The sequence below is a fragment of the Ornithorhynchus anatinus genome, chromosome 1, assembly GCF_004115215.2.
Source record: "Ornithorhynchus anatinus isolate Pmale09 chromosome 1, mOrnAna1.pri.v4, whole genome shotgun sequence".
In the NCBI taxonomy this organism is placed as follows: domain Eukaryota; kingdom Metazoa; phylum Chordata; class Mammalia; order Monotremata; family Ornithorhynchidae; genus Ornithorhynchus; species Ornithorhynchus anatinus.
This window is the reverse complement of record NC_041728.1, coordinates 176,115,185-176,140,170: the sequence shown is the minus strand read 5'-3', so window position 1 is coordinate 176,140,170 and position 24,986 is coordinate 176,115,185. Positions and strand designations below refer to the sequence as shown.

The 24,986-nt window shown below is 43.3% G+C and overlaps 1 protein-coding gene across 1 annotated transcript in view; it reads right to left on the bottom strand.

The window, feature by feature from the left end:
• CNTNAP5 (contactin associated protein family member 5) overlaps window positions 1-24,986 on the bottom strand; it is a 746,584-nt gene that overhangs the window by 302,583 nt on the left and 419,015 nt on the right. The window contains exons 8-10 of the mRNA XM_029075794.2: window positions 9,902-10,166; window positions 3,147-3,296; window positions 322-493 (exon numbers count right to left, since the gene is read on the bottom strand). Of these exons, the coding sequence (XP_028931627.1) occupies window positions 322-493; window positions 3,147-3,296; window positions 9,902-10,166 (587 nt within the window). The remainder of the gene's footprint in view (window positions 1-321; window positions 494-3,146; window positions 3,297-9,901; window positions 10,167-24,986) is intronic.

Genomic DNA, 24,986 nt, shown 5'->3' with positions numbered 1-24,986 from the left:
TTTCCCCATCCTTTGTTCCTCCACTCAGCTTCAAAATGTTTTACACATAAATTTTAATCCTTCCACAAATATGTATTTTGATTTAATTAGCAAATTACATTTCTTCATCACCATGGATGTCTCAGCTCATTCAAACTACTCTTACATTCCAGCCCCATAATACCTTGCCATTAGAAGACTCAGTTATACCTAGTGTACTTAACACCGGAGAAACTTAATTTTGCTTAAAGAAACACATACTTAGAACTGTTAGAGTAGCAGGTGGGGATTGGGTGGGGGCAGTGGGGAGTGGGAGGAAATAAAATAGGGGACAATAATTACCTGTCTTTGATGCTACACAGATCAATGAGTAAATCACTAAAGTTCCCCAAGGAACCTTGCTGGACTAAAAGAAGATCCTTGGGCTGGTTATCAATAAAGATGAGCTTCATACAGCCTTGGAAAGCTTTTGTGGGATTGAAACATGGACAATCGGTGACATTCTCAGGGCATCCTAGAGGACAGAGAAAAACATGAAGTCCGTCAGTCAATCGTATTTATTATGTGCTTATTATGTGGAGAACACCATCCTAAGTGCTTGGGAGAGTATAATATAACAGATGTATTCCCTGCCCACAGTGGGCTTACAGTCTAGAGGGGCTTACTGATGGTGTAGTGGATAGAGCACGGGCCTCAAAGTCAGTAGGTCACGGGTTCTAATCCCAGCTCCATCACTTTTCTGCTTTGTGGCCTTGGACAAGTCATTTAACTTCTTTGGGTTTCAGTTACCTCATCTGTAAAATGGGGATTAAGAGTGTGAGCATGTGAGACAGAGACTGGGTCCAACCTAACATGTATCTACCCCAGAGCTTAGAAGAATGCTTGGCACATAGTAAGTGCTAAACAAGTACCAAAATTATATAAACAATATGTTGTGTATATGAATATACTGTATATATAGGTGTGTGTGACATATATTTAGGCATTCTATTCATGCATAATATGTATGTTTATTGTTTTAAACATTTCAAATGCACTCTTATATAGGGAGACAAACTGTCTATGTTTACAAAAAGAATGTTTAGACCTGTGTGTGTGATAGCTTTTGCCCAAAGATTACAGGCAAAGATTCCTTATTTATCCAGTGACCTCTACCTCCACTGTTATTAAAAGTTCAAAATACCTGAGAAAACAGACTTGAACACAGGAGTTCTATTAATAAGCAATCACAAATCATTTCAGGCTCCATTAGCAGAAATTCGTAGTCTATTCAGTTGAATTTATTGAGTGTTTACTGTGTGCAGAGCACTGTACTCAGCACTCAGAAGTGAACGCTAGAACAATAAACAGACACAATCCCTGCCCACAAAAATAACAACTGGCTGCTGTTTTTTTGTTTAGGATCTGGAAGGCAGGAGTCAGAGGACCTGGGTTCAGATTTTGGTTCTGCCACTTGCCTGCTGTGGAACTTCGAGCAAGTCGCTTTCCTCCTCTGTGCCTCAGTTACCTCATCTGTAAAATGGGGCAAAAGTACCAGTTCTCCCTCCATCATAGACTGTGAGCCCCATGTGTCCAAACTGCTTTTATAATAATAGTGGTGGCATTTGTTAAGTGTTTACAATGTGCAAAGCACTGTTCTAAGCACTGGGGGGGGGGGATACAAGGTGATCAGGTTGTCCCATGTGGGGCTCACAGTTTTTAATCCCCATTTTACAGATGAGGTAACTAAGGCACAGGGAACTTAAGTGACTTGCCCAAAATCAGAAGCTGGCAAGCGGAGGAGCTGGGATTAGAACCCATGACCTCTGATTCACAAGCCCGGGGTCTTGTCACTGAGCCACGCTGCTTCCCTATAATCTACCCCAGTGCTTAGCACTTAGTAAGCATTTGCCAAATTCCATTATTATTGTGGTCATTATTATTAGCAGCTCATTATTCATTCATTCATTCAATTGCATTTATTGAGCGCTTACTGTGTGCAGAGCACTGTAGTCAGCAAGTCCTCAACATCGGACCAGTGAGTACTCAGGGTCTGTTCAGACTCTTAATGAAAGTATCCAGCTTTTCACCGAAAACCAGCAGCCCCAGCTTTGGAATGCCAAGCCAGCCTGCCATAAATCAAGGACTCTTCAATTTTGTGTCCTCTTTAAAATGGATAAAAAGGATCAATAGAAGAATTAGGAATTATATTTTGGGGTAAATGTATTGTACTCTCTCAAGTGCTTAGAACAGTGCTCTGCACACAGCAAGCGCTCAATAAATGCAATTGAATGAATCGAATGCATGGCCTTGGGCAAGTCACTTCATTTCTCTGTGGTTCAGTTACCTCATCTGTAAAATGGCGATTGAGACAGTGAGCCCCACATGCGGTAGGGACTGTGGTCCACCTAATTTGCCTCTATCCACGCCAGGACTGTGTACAGTGTACAGTGTACAGTGCCTGGCAAAGAGTAAGTGCTTAACAAATACCATAATCATTATTATTGTTATATAAACAGATAATTCATACTTGGATTCTAATAAATTTTATTCTGATGGGGTGAGACAAGGGAGCGAGTTAAGGAAAGCTTTTTCTGGCAAAGTTTTTCTGATGCCCACTGGGAGTTGTAAATACGCATTAATTAGGAATGATTCAATTTCCCATGAAATATTCTTAAATGTTATGAATGGGAAGCAAAGTTCGGGGCTTAAATTGTGTGTGTGCATGTTGTGTGTGTGTTTTTCTACTAATATTTACCTTAATCTGACCTCTGATTTGGAATTATCTCCAACAAGCTTAATACACCTTTGGTCCTCGATAGTATGCCTATAGTGGTAACCGCTTGGGGGAATTACTCCCCTACTCAAGGGGCGTGGTGATGCTTTATCCTGCTGTTTTTGCTGATGTCTTGTGAAAGTCTCTCCAGTTTCAGATTTTGTATTTCAGGGAGTCACAGAACATGTGTCCTGGCTTCAAATCTTCAATCGATTGTAAATTCCTTTCACTGCTAAGACTATTGCCCAAACTGAGACCGACCCTACATGGACCTTTATCCACCCTTGCCCCCAGAAGACTGTCTTCCATACAGTGTCATTAAACTAAAACTGTCATTGGTATGGTCAGCTGAATTTTGAGTCTTTTTTAGTTTAGTGGGGTGTTTTTTTTTCTGGAAGGTCTGGTAATTTACCTCCAAAATAATAGCTGTTTCCTGAATATATCAGCACGGGGCTTGTTTCATGAACAGCTGAGGCTGCGTCATTATCCAGTGTCAGGGTAATTCGATTTCTTCTGGCATTGATGTTCACTGAATGCCACAGACCATCATTGAGGTTGGTGCCTGGAAAAGAAAAAATGAAAAATAAGGGGTGGAACCGATCTAGAAGGGATAGATGGGAGTTCAGAAGCTTCCACAGCTGCTTTAACAGTTCACCCCCGCTCTTCACAGCACAAGCCCTTCAGTTCTTCGATGTGAAAAGCACTAGAGTGATGCGTGGGACTTCTCGGGGACATAACCAGCTGCTTGTGCTCCCTCTCTTTTCTTTTCATTTGCATAATCATTTGCATGAATTTGCATAAATTGTGAGCTCTCACCGTCCTTGTGCATGGAGACAAAATCATTTTGAAGTCTTTAAAGCTCTTGCTCCTTTAATATTTTTTTTTTCCTCATCACTCTCCTTATTAGACTCTGCATCTTCTGTCTCACAAGACTGAGGTTGGGGCTCCTTAGGTCATTTAGCATCAAACTAGAACTAGAGGTAATCGTTCTATATTCAGAGTAATCCGAGGAAGGTGGGATGAGAAACTCCATTTGGAATCGAGTCAGTACTTCCGGGGAGGCCATGGTGACTTGTTTTGTGGTCTGTCTCCCTCTTTTAGACTGTGAGCTCATTGTTGGGCAGGAATTAACTCTATCTGTTGCCGAATTGTACATTCCAAGCGCTTAATACAGTGCTCTGCACACAGTTAGTACTCAATCAATACGATTGAATGAATGAATGAAGGTGCCTGATCTAGATGTCCTAAAACAATAATTGACCAAAGTTGAGATTCAATCAGTATTAAAAACAATAACAACTGAACAGGATTACAACAGAGGATACACAAACTGAGTTCTACAGAATGATTTTTGAAGCCACTGAGGTTTAAAGTTGCAAATGCAAGCCTTGATTATCTGATTAACAAATGCCATGAGTTTAGCCACATGCCTGCGCTCAGGGGTAACGGGAACTCTTCCACTCTTTCAAGAACGCACAACCTCCTGGCCAGAATGTCCCAGTTGCTTCCCGACAGCGTACACAAAACCAGCCCTGAGCGCTGTAAGATTCTGCTTCCTTCCCTGCAATAATAATAATAATGGTATGTGCCAAGCACTGTTCTAAGTGCTGGATCAGATACAAGGTAATCAGGTTGTCTCACATGGGGCTCACAGTCTTAATCATCATTTGACAGATAAGGTAACTGAGGCCCAGAGCAGTTAAGAGGCTTGCCCAAGATCACACAGCAGACAAGTGGTGGAGTCAGGATTAGAACCTGTGTCCTCTGCCTCCCAAGCCTGTACTCTTGCCAAGTCACTAACTGCTTTGTGCCTCAGTCCCTCATCTGTAAAATGGGGATTAAAATTGTGAGCTCCATTTGGAACATGGACTATGTCCAAGCTGATTAGCTTGTATCTACATCAGAACAGTGCCTGGCATGTAGTAAGCACTTAAATACCAGTAAAAAAAACCCTCCTACACACAAAAAAACCCCAAAATAGACTTAGTAGACCTGATATCTGTCCTCAGGCCTTTACAGTCTAGTAGGGGGAGGCAAACATAAAAAAAAGATTACACATAAGGGGAGCAACAGAGTTTAAAAATGTGGCTGTGTGTTCGTATGTTTGGACACATATGCACTGTTCTAGGGGCCAGGGGATTGTTTGAGTATACTAGAAGAAAATGGTAGCCATGGTCTTAAGTTTAATCAGTCAAAGCAGAAGTTAGAGAGAGGAGATGTGGTCTCGTTTTGTTCCATTTTATTTGAGCTTATTTTCAGAGCTATTTGAGTTGGTGAAAGAGCAGTAACAAATTGAGTTTCTAGTCACTAATGATAATATCAGAAATCCATGCAGAGTAGAGTGGCCATTTATCTGGTTTGAAACAAGAGAGTCTGGTTGTCTGAGAGTTCTGATAAGGCACTGGACATCTTCATGTTCTGTGCCTTAGAAGCAGACTCTTGACAGTGACCTTGGGAGTTCTGGAGCAAAGGGGAAAGGGTGTAGAGCACTGTACTAAGCCCTTGCGAGAGTATGACAACAGAATTAGCAGACATATTCCCTGCCCATAACAAGCTCACAGTATAGAGGGAAAAAACAGTTGAATATATAAATGAGCATCCTAAAGACAAGTGGCAGACTGTGGATTAGAATCCAAGTCTCTGACTCTTAGGTCTGTACTTTATTCACTAGGCCACGTTGTTTCTCTGTCTGTTACTCTGTTATCATTTTCAACTCACCCTCTTTGAGCTTGTACAGGTGAGCAAACAATACTATAATGCTGCAGAAACTGGAGTATATAATTTTATTCCTTTGCTCATTAAAAGTGGATTGGGAATGTGATTCCAAACAATCCAAATAAGAACCTGTTCTGGAAGTCCTAACAGAGACTAATGGATTCTTATCATCAATGCTATCTTAGATAAAACAAGAAGGCATTTATCTGGTGACAACTTAATTTTAGCAGAGGGTGAAGTTCACAGAATACTCATGTTTACTTGATGTGCAGATGGTGGCTATAAACAAATGGCTTTTATGAAAAAAAAGTAACATTTTTAGAGCAGCTATGTTAATTAGAGTGTTATAGCCAGGATCCATCTGCCTGCCCATATTAATCAGGGTGACTACCTCCTACACAGTAAGATTCCCTTTGGCCAATCATACAATCCAATGCTGGAATAGTCCCTGTCCTTTTTAAAATGAGTACTTCCTCCAGGTGTCTAATGCTATGATTTAACACATCCTCTAGCATATAACAGATATTCAGTATGTGTTTCCTAAATATCACCCTCATTTCTTTCCTTGCTCTCCAGATTGGATTTATTTCAATTCTGGGTTAAAGATTTAACCTTGCTTGATAGAAGAGAACAAACCCTAAAAAAAAGTTATGTTTAGATCAAATAAGCATTCTAATTTTTCCAAGTGCCTCTAATCCACTTTGATCTGAAAACGCAGACCCTCTTCATATAGCCTTGGGCAGAATTTATTGTTGAATATGAGTTGGGAGACCTTAAGATAATAACATTTCAAGACTCTGGCATTTCTACAGTTGCTCCTTTAAAGGACTAGGAAAGGAAAATAGATTTTCTTTCCGGAAGAAAGGAATGACTAGCAGTAACCTTAAGGATCTTGGTGAAATACTCCATTTGTTGCCATTTAGAACATTTATCTATGACAGATAAACTTTCTAACTTTCCAAATACTCGATAGTTTCAACTTACGTGAATGACCTAAATTGCAGAAAAAAAAAAAAGCCAACTCTGACTTCAGAAACATTCAGGTTAGGGTTGGTCCCTCAAAGTGCTTAGGGCAGTGCATGGAGCATAGTAAACACTTAAATACCGCAGCTATTATAACTATTATTATTCCAAATTAGGTTTTATTGGTGTTTGATCAGACCTAAGAAGCTGAAACAAACCTTCGCGAAACTAACAATGGTCATCGTCAGGCATTTACTCTGTGTCAAGAAATATGCCAAATACAGAGTCTCTGTACCACATGGGGGCTGAAAGTTCAAGCGGGAGGGAAAACAGAAATTTTACCTTCATTTTACAGACGTGGAATTGGAGGTCCAAAGAATAATAATTATAATAACTGTGGTATTTGTTAAGTGCTTACTATGTGTCAGGTACTCTACTAAATGGAGGAGTAAATACTATGTAATCGGATTCGACACAGTCTCTGTCATTCATCTGCTAGGCCATACTGCTTCACAACACCCAAATGAGACCCTTAATAGTCAAGACTTCTAGTGAGTTAAGTTAAAAGGGAATTTAAGGACTGAGTGGGAAAGGGCCAAGACCAGTTAACCTGCCACAGAAATGTAGACTGGTCAAGTCCCAGAAGAGCAGGGGGTACAGAACAGGAAGACAGAGAAAGAAGCCAAATTCATTCATTCATTCATTCATTCATTCAATAGTATTTATTGAGTGCTTACTATGTGCAGAGCACTGTACTGAGCACTTGGAATGTACAATTCGGCAACAGATAGAGACAATCCCTGCCCATTGACAGGTTTATAGACTAATCGGGGGAGACAGACAAAAACAAGACAACTTAATCACGCCCGGTGTCACATGGTAGTCAAGTGGTGGAGCCAGGACTAGAATCCAGTTCTCCTGACTCCCAGTCCTTCTCTCTCCCCACTAGGCCATGCTGCAGAAGAAACATCTATCATTCTATGAGAAGCTGGGAGTGATAGTTTTTTTTTTTTTTCCATTCTAGCCTTTTGGAATCCTTCATTCATTTATTCATTCAGTCATATTTATTGATCGCTTACTATGTGCAGAACTCTGCACTAAGCACTTGGGAGAGCACACTAAAACAATAAACACTCACATTCCCTGCCCACAACAAGCTTACAGTCTAGAGGGTCAGACAGACATTGATATAAATAAATTACAGACATGTACATAAGAGCTGTGGAGCTGGGAGGTGGTATGAATAAAATCTAGGCTCTTAATCCTATTTATTGAGTGCTTACTGAGTGCAGAATGCTGAACTAAGCACTAGCAAGAGTACAATATTGCAGAGTTGGTACTTTTGTGTCACGGGAAGACAGGGTGGTGAGGATAGGTGGAATTCTGCCTGAATTGTGCATAATCACATTATGTACATCTCCTCATTCCTCTATATCCTCCAATGGTTGCCCTCAAGTTTTCCCTGCAAGAAGCAGAAACTCCTGATCACTAACTTTAAGGCACTCAATTAGGTCTCTGCCCTCTATTTTACCTTGCTCATCTTCCACTACGACCCAATTCACACACTTCTCTCCTCTAATAGCAGCCTATTCACTAAGCATCACGCTCCTCCCTCTTGCTGTTGACCAGTTGCTCACACCCTCCCCTACTGCCTGGAGCTCCCAACCACTTCACATAGGTCAGGACCCTCTTCTTCCCATCTTCAAAACCTTTCTAAAATCACTTGGATCTGTGACCTTTTGACAATCGCTATTCGCTCCATCCCCAGCCCCACAACACTTATGTATATATCTTTAAATGATATGTCATAAATTATTTATTCATATTAATATCTGTCTCCCTCTCAAGACTCTTAGCTCATTATGGGCAGGGAACGTATCTGCTAATTTTGCTAGGCTTTTTCTCAAGCTACTGGTATAGTGTTCTGCACATAGTAAGAGCTCAATAAATACCATTGATTGAGGGCAGCCAACCCTGAGACATCCCCCAGAGTCAGAATCATCATTCATCCTACTACTTCCCTCTTAACACTTTCGCATCACCTATGCCCTTGAGTATTCATCTCCTAAGCACCTAGGTATGCCTCTACCTTCACCCCCACTCCACCCCAGGAGCCATTCTATTCATATCTATACTACTATCACTAATATTACTATTACTACTACTAATTACAACAAATAATGGTATTCGTTGAACACTTACTGTGTGCCAAGCACTGTACTGAATACCCACTAGATACTAAGCTCCTTGAGGGTAGGATCATGGCTATTAACTCTATTGATCAATTAGTCAATCGATTATATTAATTAAGGACTTACTGTGTGCAGAGCACTGTACTAGTGGCTTGGGAGAGAACAATATAACAGAGTTAGTAGAAATGTTCCCTGTTCATAGTGAGCTTACACTCTAGAGGGGGAGACAGACATTAATATAAAATAAATTATGGAGATGTATAGAAGTGCTGTGGGGTTGAAGGAGGGATGAATATAGAAAAGGAGTATATTCAAGGGCAAGGGTGACACAGAAGGGAATGGGAGAAAAGGAAATGAGGGCTTATTCTTATTGTTCACTCCCAAGTGCTTAGGACAGTGTTCTAAACAGAGTAAACACTCAATAAATCCTCTTGATTGACTGATCTTGGTTTTGGAATTCCATCTCAAAAGCTATCCCTAGATGAATTGTATCAAAGTCCAATAAACAGGTATATGGTCATCACCAAGCACAGATACAGAGGAGAAACAGCATGGCAAAGTGGATAGAGCACGGGCTAGGAGTCAGGAGTTCATGGGTTCTTATGATGATGATGATGGCATTTGTTAAGCGCTTACTATGTGCCAAGCACTGTTCTAAGCGCTGGGGTAGACACAGGGGAATCAGGTTGTCCCACGTGGGGCTCACAGTCTTAATCCCCATTTTACAGATGAGGGAACTGAGGCACTGAGAAGTTAAGTGACTTGCCCAAAGTCACACAGCTGACAAGTGGCCGAGCTGGGATTTGAACCCATGACCTCTGACTCCAAAGCCCATGTTCTTTCCAATCTGCTGTGTGACCTCAGGCAAATTACTTTACTTCTCTGTGCCTCAGTTTCCTCCTCTGTAAAATGGGGATTGAGACTGTGATTCCCAACTGGGACAGGTACTGTGCCCAACTTGATTTGCTTGTATTCACCCCAGCACTTAGTACAGTGCCCAGAATGTAGTAAGAGCTCAATGCATGTCTTAGCTCTTCCCCAGTCTCCCTGCCCCACAGCATTTATGTCTACATCTGTAATTTTATTTATTTATATTGATGTCTATTAGATGTCCTGATCTCTGTCTCTCCCACTCTAGACTGTAAGCTCACTGTGGACAGGGATGGTCTCTCTTCATTGCTCTTTCCCAAGCACTTAGTAAAGTGCTCTGCACACAGTAAGTGCTCATTAAATATGGGTGAATGAATGAAGAATGAAATGCCACAATTATTATTTGGAAAGGAGAAGGCCATGATACCTGTATGTATCTCAACGGAGTTCTCAGTCACTTTTTGAATAACGAGTCTTAATGCACCAGCCTCCAGGTGGAGCAGCAGGACGCCCGTGTCCTCAAACAGCTCAGTGGACAGGAGCAGACCATCTTTGTTCCACGTTCGAAACTGGAAACTGACAGACAGGCCATCGATTTGCGGAGTTCCGGGGAGCAACAAATAACTGCTGCTGGAGCTGATGAATGTGATGGGAACAATCTGTGGTTCTGAGCAGGAAAAGGTCACGTTGCCCTGGAAAAACAAAAGCAAAATATAAACACATAAAGACCATTTTTTAAATCCCATAACCTGACAGCTGATATAAACCAACAATTGAAGTTGGCCTGAATTCAGGGACCATTCTACTTCTAACTGATGCCTGAAAGGAAGATTTCTGTTTGCTCTTCCCATGGATAACTGTAAGAAGATTTTGTTGAGAGAATTACAAAGTTTTTTTAAGAGGGTATAATCAGATTATGAGAACTACCTTATTGATTAAAAAAAAAAAACACTTCAGTTTATCATCTCAGAGAAAGATGAGAGAAATAGGAACAGGAAAGGATTATTGAGCACTTGGCCCTTGGTGCTCCAGATGCAGGCGCTGGGTAGTGGGGGAAGAGAGATATATAATAGATGCTAACCTAACTGTAATAATAATGATGGTATTCATTAGGTGCTTACTATGTTTCAAACACTGTTCTAAACGTTGGGGTAGTTACTAATCACACTTTGTCCAATCACACTGGACAAAGTCCATGTCCCAGTTGAGGCTCACCGTCTTAATCTCCATTTTACAGATGAGGTAACCGAGGCCCACAGAAGTCAAGTGACTTATTATTATGTTGGTATTATTATATGTTGGTATTTGCAGAGCACTGTTCTAAGCGCTGGGGTAGACACAAGGGAATCAGGTTGTCCCATTTGGGGCTCACAGTCTTAATCCCCATTTTACAGATGAGGTAACTGAGGCACAGAGAAGTGAAGTGACTTGCCCACAGTCACACAGCTGACAAGTGGCAGAGCCAGGAGTCGAACTCATGATCTCTGACTCCGAAGCCCAGGCTCTTTCCACTGAGCCACGCTGATTCCCCTGAGGTTCAAGGTCACACAGCAGACAAGTGGCGGAGCTGGGATTAGAACCCAGGTCCTTCTGACTTCCAAGCCCATGCTCTATTTCCTAGGCCACGCTGCTTCTCTCCTGACCACACTGTCTCCCCAGCAAAGAACTTCTTCCCTCCCTAAATCCCATGGAGCACAATATTCCCATCGCTTAAAATCCCACCTCCTCCACCAAGACTTCTATGATTAGTTCCCAGCAGCCCTGGCCATTCACACCCAAAAGCAGTTTCCTCAAGTGAAGCACTCATCTATGCCCTTTCTGAGTACTTCTGAATATACATCATTCAATTATTCTTTTTCTTTCCTAGATTTCACCATTTGTAAATAGGTTTTCTTTCAACTTCCCATTAGAGTGTAAGATCTTTGTAATAAGTGTCATGGCTCTTCTCTGTATGTATTTCCAAAGGGCTTAGTACCTATAATTGCTCTTCATATTCCAAAGGTGACATTCGCCTGTGAATGCATGGGGACCTGAAAAGGCCAATGCGGGATCCACAGGACTTATGCACTGTTCATGACCCTTGTTGTGTTGCCATGCAACACACTACTGAGAGAGCTTTGCCCTCAGAAAGCGCTTATGTTCTCCATATACACGCACTCCCTCAGTGAACTCATTTGCTCTCAAGGCTTCAACTATCATCTCTATGCAGATGACACACAAATCTACATTTCTGCCCCTGTCCTGTCCCCCTCCCTTCAGGCTTGTATCTCCTCCTGCCTCTGGGACATCTCTACCTGGATGTCTGCCCGCCCGCCACCTAAAACTCAACATGACCATAACTGAGCTCCTCATCTTCCCTCCCAAGCCCTGTCCTCTCCCTGACTTTCCAATCACCGTGGATGGTACGACCATCCTTCCCGTCTCTCAGGCCCGGAACCTCGGTGTCATCTTTGACTCGGCTCTCTCCTTCACCCCACACATCCAATCCGTCACCAAAACCTGCCGGTCTTACCTTTACATTATCGTCAAGATAAGCCCTTTCCTCTCCACCCAAACAGCTATCTTACTGTTACAGGATCTCATAATATCCCAGCTAGATTACTGTGTCAGCCTGCTCTCTGATCTCCCTTCCTCCTCTCTCTCCCCGCTCCAGTCTATTCTTCACTCCGCTGCCCGGCTCATCTTCCTGCAGAAACGCTCTGGGCCTGTCACTCCCCTTCTTAAAAACCTCCAGTGGTTGCCTATCAACCTCCGCACAAAACAAAAACTTCTCACTCTAGGCTTCAAGGCTCTCCATCACCTTGTCCCCTCCTACCTCTCCTCCCTTATCTCTTTTCACTGCCCAACCCACACGCTCCACTCCTCTGCTGCCCACCTCCTCACCGTCCCCTGTTCTCACCTATCCTGCGGGCGACCCCTGGGCCACGTCCTCCCGCGGTCCTGGAATTCATTCAATAGTATTTATTGAGCGCTTACTATGTGCAGAACACTGTACTAAGCGCTTGGGATGAACAAGTCAGCAACAGATAGAGACAGTCCCTGCCGTTTGACGGGCTTACAGTCTAATCGGGGGAAACGGACAGACAAGAACAATGGCAATAAACAGCGTCGAGGGGAAGAACATCTCGTAAAAACAATGGCAACTAAATAGAATCAAGGCGATGTACAATTCATTAACAAAATAAATAGGGTAATGAAAATATATACAGTTGAGCGGACGAGTACAGTGCTGTGGGGATGGGAAGGGAGAGGTGGAGGAGCAGAGGGAAAAGGGGAAAATGAGGCTTTAGCTGCGGAGAGGTAAAGGGGGGATGGCAGAGGGAGTAGAGGGGGAAGAGGAGCTCAGTCTGGGAACGCCTCTTGGAGGAGGTGATTTTTAAGTAGGGTTTTGAAGAGGGAAAGAGAATCAGTTTGGCGGAGGTGAGGAGGGAGGGCGTTCCCTGGAATGCCCTCCCTCCTCACCTCCACCAAACTAATTCTCTTCCCCTCTTCAAAAACCCTACTTAAAGCTCACCTCCTCCAAGAGGCCTCCCCAGACTGAGCTCCCCTTTTCCTTCTGCTCCCTCTACCCCCCACTTCACCTCTCTGCAGCTAAACCCTCTTCTCCCTCCTTTCCCTCTGCTCCTCCCCCTCTCCCTTCCCATCCCCTCAGCACTGTACTCGTCCGCTCAACTTTATATATCTTCATCACCCTATTTATTTTGTTAATGAGATGTACATCACCTTGAATCTATTTTTTTGCTATTGTTTTAATGAGATGTTCTTCTCCTTGATTCTATTTATTGCTATTATTCTTGTCTGTCTCGCCCGATTAAACTGTAAGCCCATCAAAGGGCAGGGACTGTCTCCATCTGTTATCAATATGTACAGTGCTCTGCACATAGTAAATAAATACTATTGAATGAATGAATATTACTAGTCAGTAAATCAGTGGATCCAATTCCCAGAGCTTAAAACAGTGCTTGGGAAACAATAAGCACTTAACAAGTACCATTATCATTATTTATTGAGCGCTTACTGTGTGCAGAGCACCATACTAAGTCCTTGGGAGAGTACAATATAGCACTATAACAGACACATTCCCTGCCCAAAGTGAACTTACAGTCTAAAAAGGGGACAGAGGGTGTAGTTCTAGAGGGAATAATTCAACTACTATTACTACTTCTATGTTTACTATAACTAGTACAGTTATTGTAGCAAATATAGGTATAGCGATAATAGTAGTAGTAAAAGTTTACTACAACTAGTACTGTTATTCTCTATCAACCCTTTATCGTGGCAAGAGAGTTTGCGTACAATGATGAAGCTTTGAGATATGCCATATGGAAAGATCTAAGCAAGAGAGTCAGCCAAAGTTGATTCACTTGAGCTGGGCAGCCACGGCACGGGAAAGAGTCAAAGGCGGATGATCAAGTGATCAAAATGTCCATCAAAGACAATGGCAGGGAGTCACCTTTTTTACTGCATGGAAGAAGGCAGTGGCAAACCACTTCTATTTCTTTACTGAGAAAACTCTACTGATGCCCATACCAGAACGACTTTACAAAGGATGATGGGGCGTTCTTGAGAGGGTCCACCCCTGAAGTCACTATGGTTCAGAAATGCTATTATGCTATTGATGCCTGTCTACTGGTTTTGTTTAGTTGTCTATCTCCCCCTTCTAGGCTGTGAGCCCGTTGTTGGGCAGGGATTGTCTCTACCTGTTGCGAATTGTACTTTCCAAGCGCTCAGGTCAGTGCTCTGCACACGGTAAGCGCTCAATAAATAAGATTGAAAGAATGAATGAAATGCCTCAAAGGCATTTGGTATTATTACTATGATTACTATTACTACAGCTGTTATTTCTTGTTACTTCCACTATAGCCACCACTACAACTGTTAATACTATCACTATATTACACATATAAGCAACATTAAAGGACAAAGCCTAAGCTTTGTTAGGTTAGGCTGAAAAGGATGGTAAAAAGATTCAGCTGGAAGGGAATATAAGAGGATAAAAATAAGTGAACGTTCTTAGTTTCAACATTAAGTATTTCAAGCTCCTTGAGGACGGGTATACGGTCTACCAACTCTGTTTTACTGTATTCTCCCAAGTGTTTAGTACAGTCCTTTGCACAAAGCCAGCATTCAATAAATACTCGTGATGGATTAAGCTAAAGGTATCTTTTCCCAGCCAGAAACCTGCAGTCTGGCAGCTTGTGGGAGCTGGAACTCGGAAGGGAACGAACTTTCTTTTCAGTTGTTAGTTTTTCGCTAACTACCTGGCAGGAGCGTAGAGAAAGCATCCCATAAGGGTATGAATCCATTGATCTGTGCGGGTTACAGAGACAAAGAAAGGACTTGGGCAGACTCTAATAGGAAGGCAACATCACCATCAAGAAGGCATTACTGGAGTAACGAGAAAGGAAAATGTTTGACTCTGGAATCAAGACTGTGCTATGGTCAATCATCTGGGACCATCTGGCTTCTCAACAGTTTCACCGTGCTGCCTTTGAGCCAAACTGAACAGCAAAGAGTGAGAGTGAAGCCCTAATAACAAGATCCGGGAAGACAGCCAGACACGGCATCGAGGTAGTGTTCCTTGTAGCGAGCTGCCTTAAGTGGATGAGGGAATGAATGACAACGGGGACCCAAGTAACTGAAATGTAGCATCCAAAGCCACAGAAGCATAACAAGAGCGTAGAGATGTAATGGAGAATGGCCACAAGCAACATGACACACCAGGGTTTCATAGAGGCCGGCGGACCGGAATGGAACGTGGCCAGCAGTAGCTAGGTAATTCTTTGGGATCAGGGGCCCTGGGAAGGTTATGACCACTAAGAGATGGAAATAAAAACAATGCTAAGGGCTGCGACTGGCAAACCCAATGGCCTTGAAAAGAACTACCATTACACGAGCCCAGAGTGGAATAGATTTTGGAGGTGAAGTGGTCCTTCTAGCCATCATTGCAATGTACTGATAAAACCTCCCTATCAGTAGCCTCGATCCCTTCTTGAGTCAATCAGTCAAAATCAATGTTATGTACTGAGTGATTACCTGTGTGCACAGCACTGTGCTAAGGGCTGTGAGAGTCCTCCATGAAGCCGTCTCTAAGCCCTCCTTTCCTCTTCTCCCGGTCCCTTCTGCAACTCCCTAACTTGCATCCTTTATTCATCCCCCCTTCCAGCCCCACAGCACCTATGTCCATATCTGTCATTTATTTATATTGAAGTCTGCCTCTCCCTCTAGACTGTAAGCTCGCTGTGGGCAGGGAATGTACCTATAATATTGTACTGTCCCAAGTGGTTAGTATAATGCACTCTGAAAATAGTAAGAGCTCACTAAATACCACTGCTTGAGTGATACAATGCAGCAGAGTTGGTAGACATATTCCTTGTCCACAAGGAGCTTATCGTCTAGAATGACAGACATACATTAAAACAAGTTACAGAGATACAGTGAGTATGTTGACATTAGAGCAGTGAAAGTGTGCAGATTGGATTATAGTAAGAAAGGATGGGATAGAAGCTGTTGGATTTGGCAACAAGGAGGTCACCGATGATCTTTAGAGAGGACAGTTTCCATGGAGGGAAGAGGCAGGAGCCAGATCAGAGGGGTTCAAGGAGAGTATCTGAAAAAAAGAAATGGAGGCAGTGAGTGTAGACGACTCGCTCAAGAAGTTTGGAGAGGAAAGGTAGGAGGGAGAAGGGATGGTAACTGGAGGGAGCCATGGGATCGAGGGAGGATTTTATTAGAATAGGGGAAACATGAACATGTTGGAAAGCAGTGGAAAAGAAGCCATTGGAAAATGAATGGTTTAAGATGGCGATCAGGAAGGGAAGAAGGGAGTGGTAAATGTTTTGATCGGATTGAAGGGACGAGGTTGCAGGTGCAGAGGGGAAATTTTGAGAGGTGATGGGAGATCTCTCCTTGAGACAAAGCTAGGAAATCTGGGAGAATCAATGAGGGGGCAGGAAGAGAGAGGGGCTGGAGAGAAACAAGAAGGTTAGGAAGATCGTGCCTATCCGAGAAATATGTGGCCAGATTATTAGGGGAATGAGATGTGAAGGGGGCAAGAGGACAGAGGTTTGATGGGGGAGTTAAATGACTTTTCTCTGAAGACCCATCCATTACTCCGCGCTGGGCTCCTACTCTCTTGTCTTAAGCTGTCTAGTCATCTCCAGCCCATAATTACTCAATGGAGGCATTTCTCCCAGAACGTCCCATCTCCATCTGCAATCATTCTGGTAGTTTATCCATAGAGTTTTCTTGGTAAACCTATGGAATTGGTTTACCATCGCCTCTTTCCACACAGTAAACTTGAATCTCCACCCTCGACTCTGTCCAGTGCCACCACTGCCCAACACAGGTGAGTTGTGACTTATAGCAGATTGCCTTCCACTCACTAGCCACTGCCCAAGCTAGGAACTGAATGGGCATTCCTCTACTCTACTCTAAGCAGAAAAGCAGCGTGGCTCAGTGGAAAGAGCCCAGGCTTGGGAGTCAGAGGTCATGGGTTCAAATCCCGGCTCTGCCACTTGTCAGCTGTGTGACTGTGGGCAAGTCACTTCACTTCTCTGGGCCTCAGTGACCTCATCTGTAAAATGGGGATGAAGACTGTGAGCCTCACGTGGGACAACCTGATTACCCTGTACCTACCCCAGCGCTTAGAACAGTGCTCTGCACATAGTAAGCACTTAACAAATGCCAACATTATTATTATTACCTCCTGTAACTGAGACTGGAAACTCAGTCAATAATCATTGTGGGCAAGAAGTATGCCTACCAACTCCGTCGTATTTTCCCAGTGCTTAGAGTACAGTGTTCTGCGCACAACAAGTGTTCAATAAATACCATTGATTGAGAATGAGAAGCAGCGTGGCTCGGTGGAAAGAGCCCGGGCTTGGAAGTCTAAGGTCATGGGTTCAAATCCCGTCTCTGCCCCTCGTCAGCTGTGTGACTGTGGGCAAGTCACTTCACTTCTCTGGGCCTCAGTTACCTCATCTGTAAAATGGGGATTAACTGTGAGCCTCACGTGGGACCATCTGATTACCCTGTATCTACCCCAGCGCTTAGAACAGTGCTCTGCACATAGTAAGTGCTTAACAAATACCAACATTATTATTATTATTATTATTGTGTGCTTACTTTTTTCACAGCATATTATCTAAGCTTGAGAGAAGACTTAGCACAAAGGATTACCACCCTTGAGGAGCGACAACAGGCAAAGTAATATACCACTACATATTCACTATTAGAGCACATATATATACACTACTATAGCAACAACAGGTAAAAAAAAGGAGTATAGTGTGAGCCCATCCAAATATGAATATGGCCCATTTGGGGTGGGCTGGGGGAATCATGGCCTTGGACCCCAATCCCACCCACTGTGGCATCTGAGCCTCGTTCTCCTGCAGGAGCCATGGGTAATAATGATAATAATAATAATAATTGAGGTATTTCATTCAATAGTATTTATTGAGCGCTATGTGCAGAGCACTGTACTAAGTGCTTGGAATGTACAATTCGGCAACAGATAGAGACAATCCCTGCCCAATGACAGGCTCACAGTCTAAATAGGGGAGACAGACAGCAAAGCAAAACAGTACAAAACAAAACCAAGACAACATCAACAAGATAAATAAAATCAAGGGGATGCACACATCATTAACAAAATAAATAGGGTAATAAATAATATATACAAATGAACACAGTGCTGAGGGGAGGGGAAGAGGGAACTGGGAGGAGCAGAGGGTAGGGGGAGCAGAGGGAAAGGGGCTCAGTCTGGGAAGGCCTCTTGGAGGAGGTGAGCTCTCAGTTGGACTTTGAAGAAGGGAAGAGAGTTAGTTTGGGGGATGTGAGGAAGGAGGGCATTCCAGGACAGCGGTAAGATGTGGGCCAAGGGTCGGCGGTGGGATAGGCATGAATGGGGGACAGTGAGAAGGTGAGCAGCAGAAGAGCAGAGTGTATGGGGTAGGTAGTAGAAAGAGAGAAGGGAGGTGAAGTAGAGGGGACACTCACTATGTGCCAGGCATTGTACTAAGTGCTGGGGTAGATACAATGTAATCAGGATGAACACAGTCCCTGCCCCACATGTTGTTCAAAGTCTTCACCCCCATTTTACAGACAAGGTAACTGAGGCACAGAGAAGTGAAGTGACTTTCACAAAGTCACACAGCAGACAAGTGGCAGAGTTTCTTCCGCCTTCAGTACATCTCTACTTGATGTCCTGTTGGCACTTCAAATCTAACCCATCCAAAACGGCACTCCTCATCTTCCCACCCAAACCCTGTCCTCCCATGGCTTTTTCTATCACTAAGCAGCATGTTATAGTGAATACAGCAAGGCCTGGGAGCCAGATGGTCATGGGTTCTAAGGTCTGCTTTGTGATTTTGGGCGTCACCAACTTCTCTGTGCCTCAGTTACCTCATCTGCAAAATGGGGATCGAGACTGTGAGCCCCACATGGGACAGGGACAGTGTTCAACCTGATTAGCTTGTGTCCACCCAGTGCTTAGTAGAGTGTCTGGCACACAGTAAGTACTTAAATACCGTAATTATTAACTATTATTATTATTAGACAGCACAACCTTCCTCCCACTCTCACAAACCTGTACCTTGGTATTGTCCTAGAATCATCTCTCATTCAGCCCCCCCAAAATCAATTTGTCATGGCAATATTGTTCTACCTTCACAACACCTCCAGAATCCACCATTTCCTTTCCATCAAAACTGTTATCATGCTGATCCATTCATTCATTCATTCATTCAATCATATTTATGGAGCGCTTACTGTGTGCAGAGCACTGTACTAAGTGCTTGCAAAGTACAATTTGGCAACAAATAGAAGCAATCCCTACTCAACAACAAGCTCATAGTCTAGAAGGGAGGATACAAACAACAAAACAAAATAAGATGGCATCAATAGCATCAATATCAATAAATAGGATTATAGATATATACACATCATTAATAAAATAAATAGAATAATAAAAATGTATATACATACACACAAGTGCTGTGGGGTGGGGAGGGGGGTAGAGCAGAAGTATGGAGTTGGGGTGATGATGGGGAGGGGAGGAGGAGCAGAGGAAGAGGGGGGCTCAGTCTGGGAAGACCTCCTGGAGGATGAACTTTTAGTAGGGCTTTGAAGGGGGGAAGTGTGTTATTATGGCAGATGTGAGGAAGGAGGGCATGCCAGGCCCGAGGTAGGAAGTGGGCCAGTGGTCAACGGCAGGACAGGTGAGACCGAGGCACAGTGAGGAGGTTAGCTCCAGAGGAGCAAAGTGTGCGGAGTGGGCTGTAGAAGAAGAGAAGGGAGGTGAAGTAGAAGGGGGCAAGGTGATGGAGAGCTGTGAAGTCAATAGTGAGGAGTTTATCCAAACACACCATTCCTGGAATTGACTATGACATCAGTCTGCTTGCTGACTCGGGCCCCTCTGTCTCCCTACTTCAGTTCTTACTTCACTCTGCAGCCTGGATTATTTTTTTGAAAATCTATTCAGTCCATATCTCCCCACTCCTTAAAAATCTCCAGTACTTTCCCATCCACCTTCGTATCAAACAAGAGTTACCATTTCAATGGTATTCAATCAACTCTCTCTTTTCTACTTAACCTCACAGATCTCTGCCTACAATCCAACCGCCACACTCCTTTCATAGACCAATTTATTCTCTGCACCTGGCTTTCCTCTATCCCTCCACTGACCTCTTGCCCACATTCTCCCTCTGGCTTGGAATTTACTTCCCCCTCATATCTGATATGTATGAGTTACAATCCACCACTCTCCCCCCTGTCAAAACCTTCCTAAAATCACCTCCAATGGGTCTTACAAAACTAAGTCCTTTATTTTCACAACTCTCTCTCCTCTTTGTGTTGACTATATGCTTAGCTGTATACCCTTTAAACACCTTAATACCCTAGCTCCACAGCTCATATAAATATTCTTGTACTCTATTTCCTCATCTCTAGCCAAATTTAATTTTTTATATTATTAATTGTATCTCTTATTATTAATTGAGCTCTTACAGTGTGCAAAGCACTGTACTAAGCACTTGGGAGAGTACAATACAACAACAGTTACATTCCCTGCCCACAATGAGCTCACGGTCTAGACGGGGAGACAGACATTAACATGCATAAATAAATGAATTAGCTTAAATTGCCTGGCAAACCTTAAGTGAAAAGTAATAATTAAGATCATTCTAAATGTGTGTGCATTTTTGGGTAATATTACCATTTGGTTTCCTAACTGTGAAGCAAGGCGGTCTACTCTTTTTCATTCAGTGATATTCTGCTTTCTTATTTAATTGGGAAGAACCATTCTTATTGGAAACCTAGGAGTGTAAAACAGTACCTGCATAGAATTGCACATTTCTTTCAAAATCTGTCTCCCAATCTGAGCCTTGGTGAGACCCTGGATGAAAGCAGCCTGAAAGATAGAGGTTTGAGGTAGAATCTTTCTGAGAAAACTGGTGTCTCCCAGAAGAAGTATCAGTTCAACTAATGCCAGTAGATGGATTACAGGGAGTGGGGTAATACTGTTTGATTTTCTGAAATAGCAACAAATGGTAGAACTCTATCTATGCTAATTCTTAGTAAAACAACTACAGAAGGGGCAAAGAGAGAGGGATTGCCTCAAATATCTGTTGAGCACTTGGGATATACAATACAATAGACTTGATAGACATTATCCCTGCCCTTAACAAATACCATAAGAAGAAGAAGGAGAGGAAGAAGGGTTGGTGTTTTGGGGGGACTTTTATAATATTATTTGTTAAGCAATTACTATGTTCATTCATTCAATAGTATTTATTGAGCGCTTACTATGTGCAGAGCACTGTACTAAGCGCTTGGGATGAACAAGTCGGCAACAGATAGAGACAGTCCCTGCCGTTTGACGGGCTTACAGTCTAATCGGGGGAGACGGACAGACAAGAACAATGGCAATAAACAGCGTCAAGGGGAAGAACATCTCGTAAAAACAATAGCAACTAAATAGAATCAAGGCGCTGTACAATTCATTAACAAAATAAATAGGGTAACGAAAATATATACAGTTGAGCGGACGAGTACAGTGCTGTGGGGATGGGAAGGGAGAGGTGGCGGAGCAGAGGGAAAAGGGGAAAATGAGGCTTTAGCTGCGGAGAGGTAAAGGGGGGATGGCAGAGGGAGTAGAGGGGGAAGAGGAGCTCGGTCTGGGAACGCCTCTTGGAGGAGGTGATTTTTAAGTAGGGTTTAAGTAGGGTTTAAGTAGGTTTAAGTAGGGTTTAAGTACTATGTGTCAGGTACTGTACTAAGTGCTGGGGTAGATGCTTGGCACACAGTAAATGCTCAATATATATGACTGAGTGAATGAATGAAGGTCTAACACAGTCCTTGTCTCACATGGGGCTCAGTCTTAATCCCTATTTTACAGATGAGATAACTGAGGCAATAGAGAAGTGAAGTGACTTGCCTAAGGTCACACAGCAGACAAGTGGTGAAGCCAGAATCAGGACCCAGGCCCTATGACTCCGAGGCCTGTGGTCTATCCACTAGACCAGGCTGCTTCTTTTAACTCTGTTTTTGTTTTACCCCATTAATTTGCATCTTCCCCAGGGTTCAGAAGAGTGCTCAGCACATATTAAGTTCTTAACAAATGATTAATAATAATGAGAGATAGAATAATAACAATCCAAAAAGATTTAGGTTGGATTTGTGATTTTTTGGGGTTGTATTTCTAGAAACAATTCGGGCTCAGTTAAACCATTGTCAGAATGATTAAATGCTACAATACACAGTGAATGGAGGTTTTTGAATGTCCATAACTGGAGCTCTATAAAAGACAAAATTCACCTTTTGTTAGAAAAGTGTATCATTCACTTGCTTAGCAGCAGACGTTGGATCTTATTCCCCATTGATTGTGTTTGTGCATTTACATACATATACGCATATATATCAATCAGTGGTATTGAACATTTATATATTTTTTGCAGAACATGTATTACAGAATACTTTGCTTTTACAAAGGTTTCACTTCTGAAATTATTCACACAAAGCAAACTCTGGAGAATAAAGTTGCAATATAAGTGGTAGGAAGTTAAGTTGAAATTATGATGATCGAAGTGAAAATCAGTATTCATTTTAATTTGCAGGGAAAGATGTCTGAGCTAGTTCTTGATTTTTCCGAATTAGTAAAGCATCACTAATTTGCCTCATCTGAAACACTGCACTTTTATAGCATGAAAAAAAAATCACCATGTTCTCCAAGTTCAAATTGGAAAGATGAAGAATATTTTTCCATTTCTAAGTTAAGAAATAAAGGGATGCAAATCTCAGGGCCTTGACAATCATTGGAAGAATGTGGTAACCCCAACTGAGTCTAGATCCTCCTGAGCCAGGCTGCCAACCTTATAATTTTTGGGGAAACAGAGTGATCTACTGGATGGAGCAGAGAACTGGACGTCATGAGACCTGGGTTCTAATTCATGGCCAGCCACATGCCTGATTCCCAAATCTTCATCTCCAGCTCTGACCTCTCTCCTTCACTGCAATCTCACATTTCTTCCTGCCTTCAGGACACATCTACTTGGATGTTTTGTTGACACCCCAAATTAAACATGTTCAAAACTGAATTCCTTACCTTCCCATGCAAAACCCTGTCCTCCCCTTATCTTTCCCATTACTGTAGACAACACAATCTTCCCTGTCTTACAAGCTCCTAAGGTTGGCACTGCCCTCATCTCATCTCTCTCATTCAATCTGCTTATTCAGTGTGTCACCAAATCCTGACTCTTCAACCTTTACAACATTGCTGAAATCTGCCTTTTCCTCTCCATTCAAACTGTTAAATGTTAATCCAAGTACATATCCTGTCCCCCCTTGACTACTAAATCAACCTCCTCACTGACCTCCTTGCTTCCTGTCTCTCTCCATTCCAGTCCACACTTCACTCTGCTGGCTTGATCACTTTTCTCCAAAATCATTCTATCCCTGTTTCCTCACTCCTCAGAGAACCTCCAGTGGTTGCCCATCCACCTCTGTATTGAACATGACTTTAAAGCTATCAGTCACCTTACCCACTCTTACCGTACTTTGCTGCTCTCCTACTACAACCCAGCCCACACACTTGACTCCTCTAATGCCAAACTATTCTCTGTATATGGAGCTCATCTATCTTACCACTGACCTCTTGCCTATGTCCTGCCCCTGGCCTAGAATGCCCTTCCTTTTCATATCCAACAGAAAATTATTCCCTCCACCTTCAAAACCTGATTGAAGGCACATCTCCTCCAAGAGGCTTCCCTGACTAGCCCCTCATTTCCTCTTATCTCACTCTCTTCTGTTCATCCTTGTACCCCCTTTATTCACCCTTCCCTCAGCTGCACAGCACTTGTGTACAGTTCCATAATTTATTTACATATATTAATCAATCAATGGTATTTATTGAGTGCTTAGCCATTGTACTAAGCACTTGGGAGATGGCAATATCTTGGGAAATCACTCTCCCTCTCCCATCTCCCCATCCCCCAGCCCTCCGCCATGAGATGCCCCGTCCCCTTCTCCTCCACACTTTATCTCATCTTGGCTTCACGGACTTCGTCCTCTCCTGGCTCTCCTCTTATCTTTCTGGCCATTCATTCTCGGTCTCCTTCGCGGAATCCTCCTCCCCATCCCATCCACTACTGTAGGAGTTCCTCAGTGGTCAGTTCTTGGCCTTCTTCTGTTCTCCATCTATACTCACTCCCTTGGTGAACTCATTCGCTCCCATGGCTTCAACTATCATCTCTACGCAGATGACACCTAAATCTACATCTCCTCCCCTGTTCTCTCCCCCTCCCTCCAGGCTCATATCTCCTGCCTCCAGGACGCCTCCACCTGGATGTCTGCCCGCAACCTAAAACTCAACATGTCTAAAACTGAGCTCCTTATCTTCCCTCCCAAACCCTGTCCTCTCCCTGACTTCCCTGTCACTGTAGACGGCACTACACATCCTTCCCGTCTCACAGGCCTGCAACCTTGGTGTCATCCTCAACTCAGTTCTCTTATTCACCCCACACATCCAATCTGTCACCAACACCTGCCGGTTTCACCTTCACAATATCGCCATGATCCACCCTTTCCTCTCCATCCAAACTGCTATCATGCTGGTACAATCTCTCATGATATCCCGACTGGATTACTGTGTCAGCCTCCTCTCTGATCTCCCTTCCTCCTGTCTCTTCCCACTCCACTCTATTCTTCATTCCACTGCCTGGATCATCTTCCTACAGAAATACTCTGGGCATGTCACTCCCCTCCTTAAAAACATCCAGTGGTTGCCTATCTAAGTCTGCATGAAACAAAAACTCCTCACTCTTGGCTTCAAAGGTCTCCATCACCTTGTCCCCGCCTACCTCACCTCCCTTCTCTCTATCTACTGCCCACCCCATACACTCCGCTCCTCTGCCGCTCACCTCCTAACTGTCCCCCTTTCACTCCAGTCCCACCGTTGACCACCGGCCCACATCCTACCACTGTCCTGGAATGTCCTCCCTCCTCACATCCGC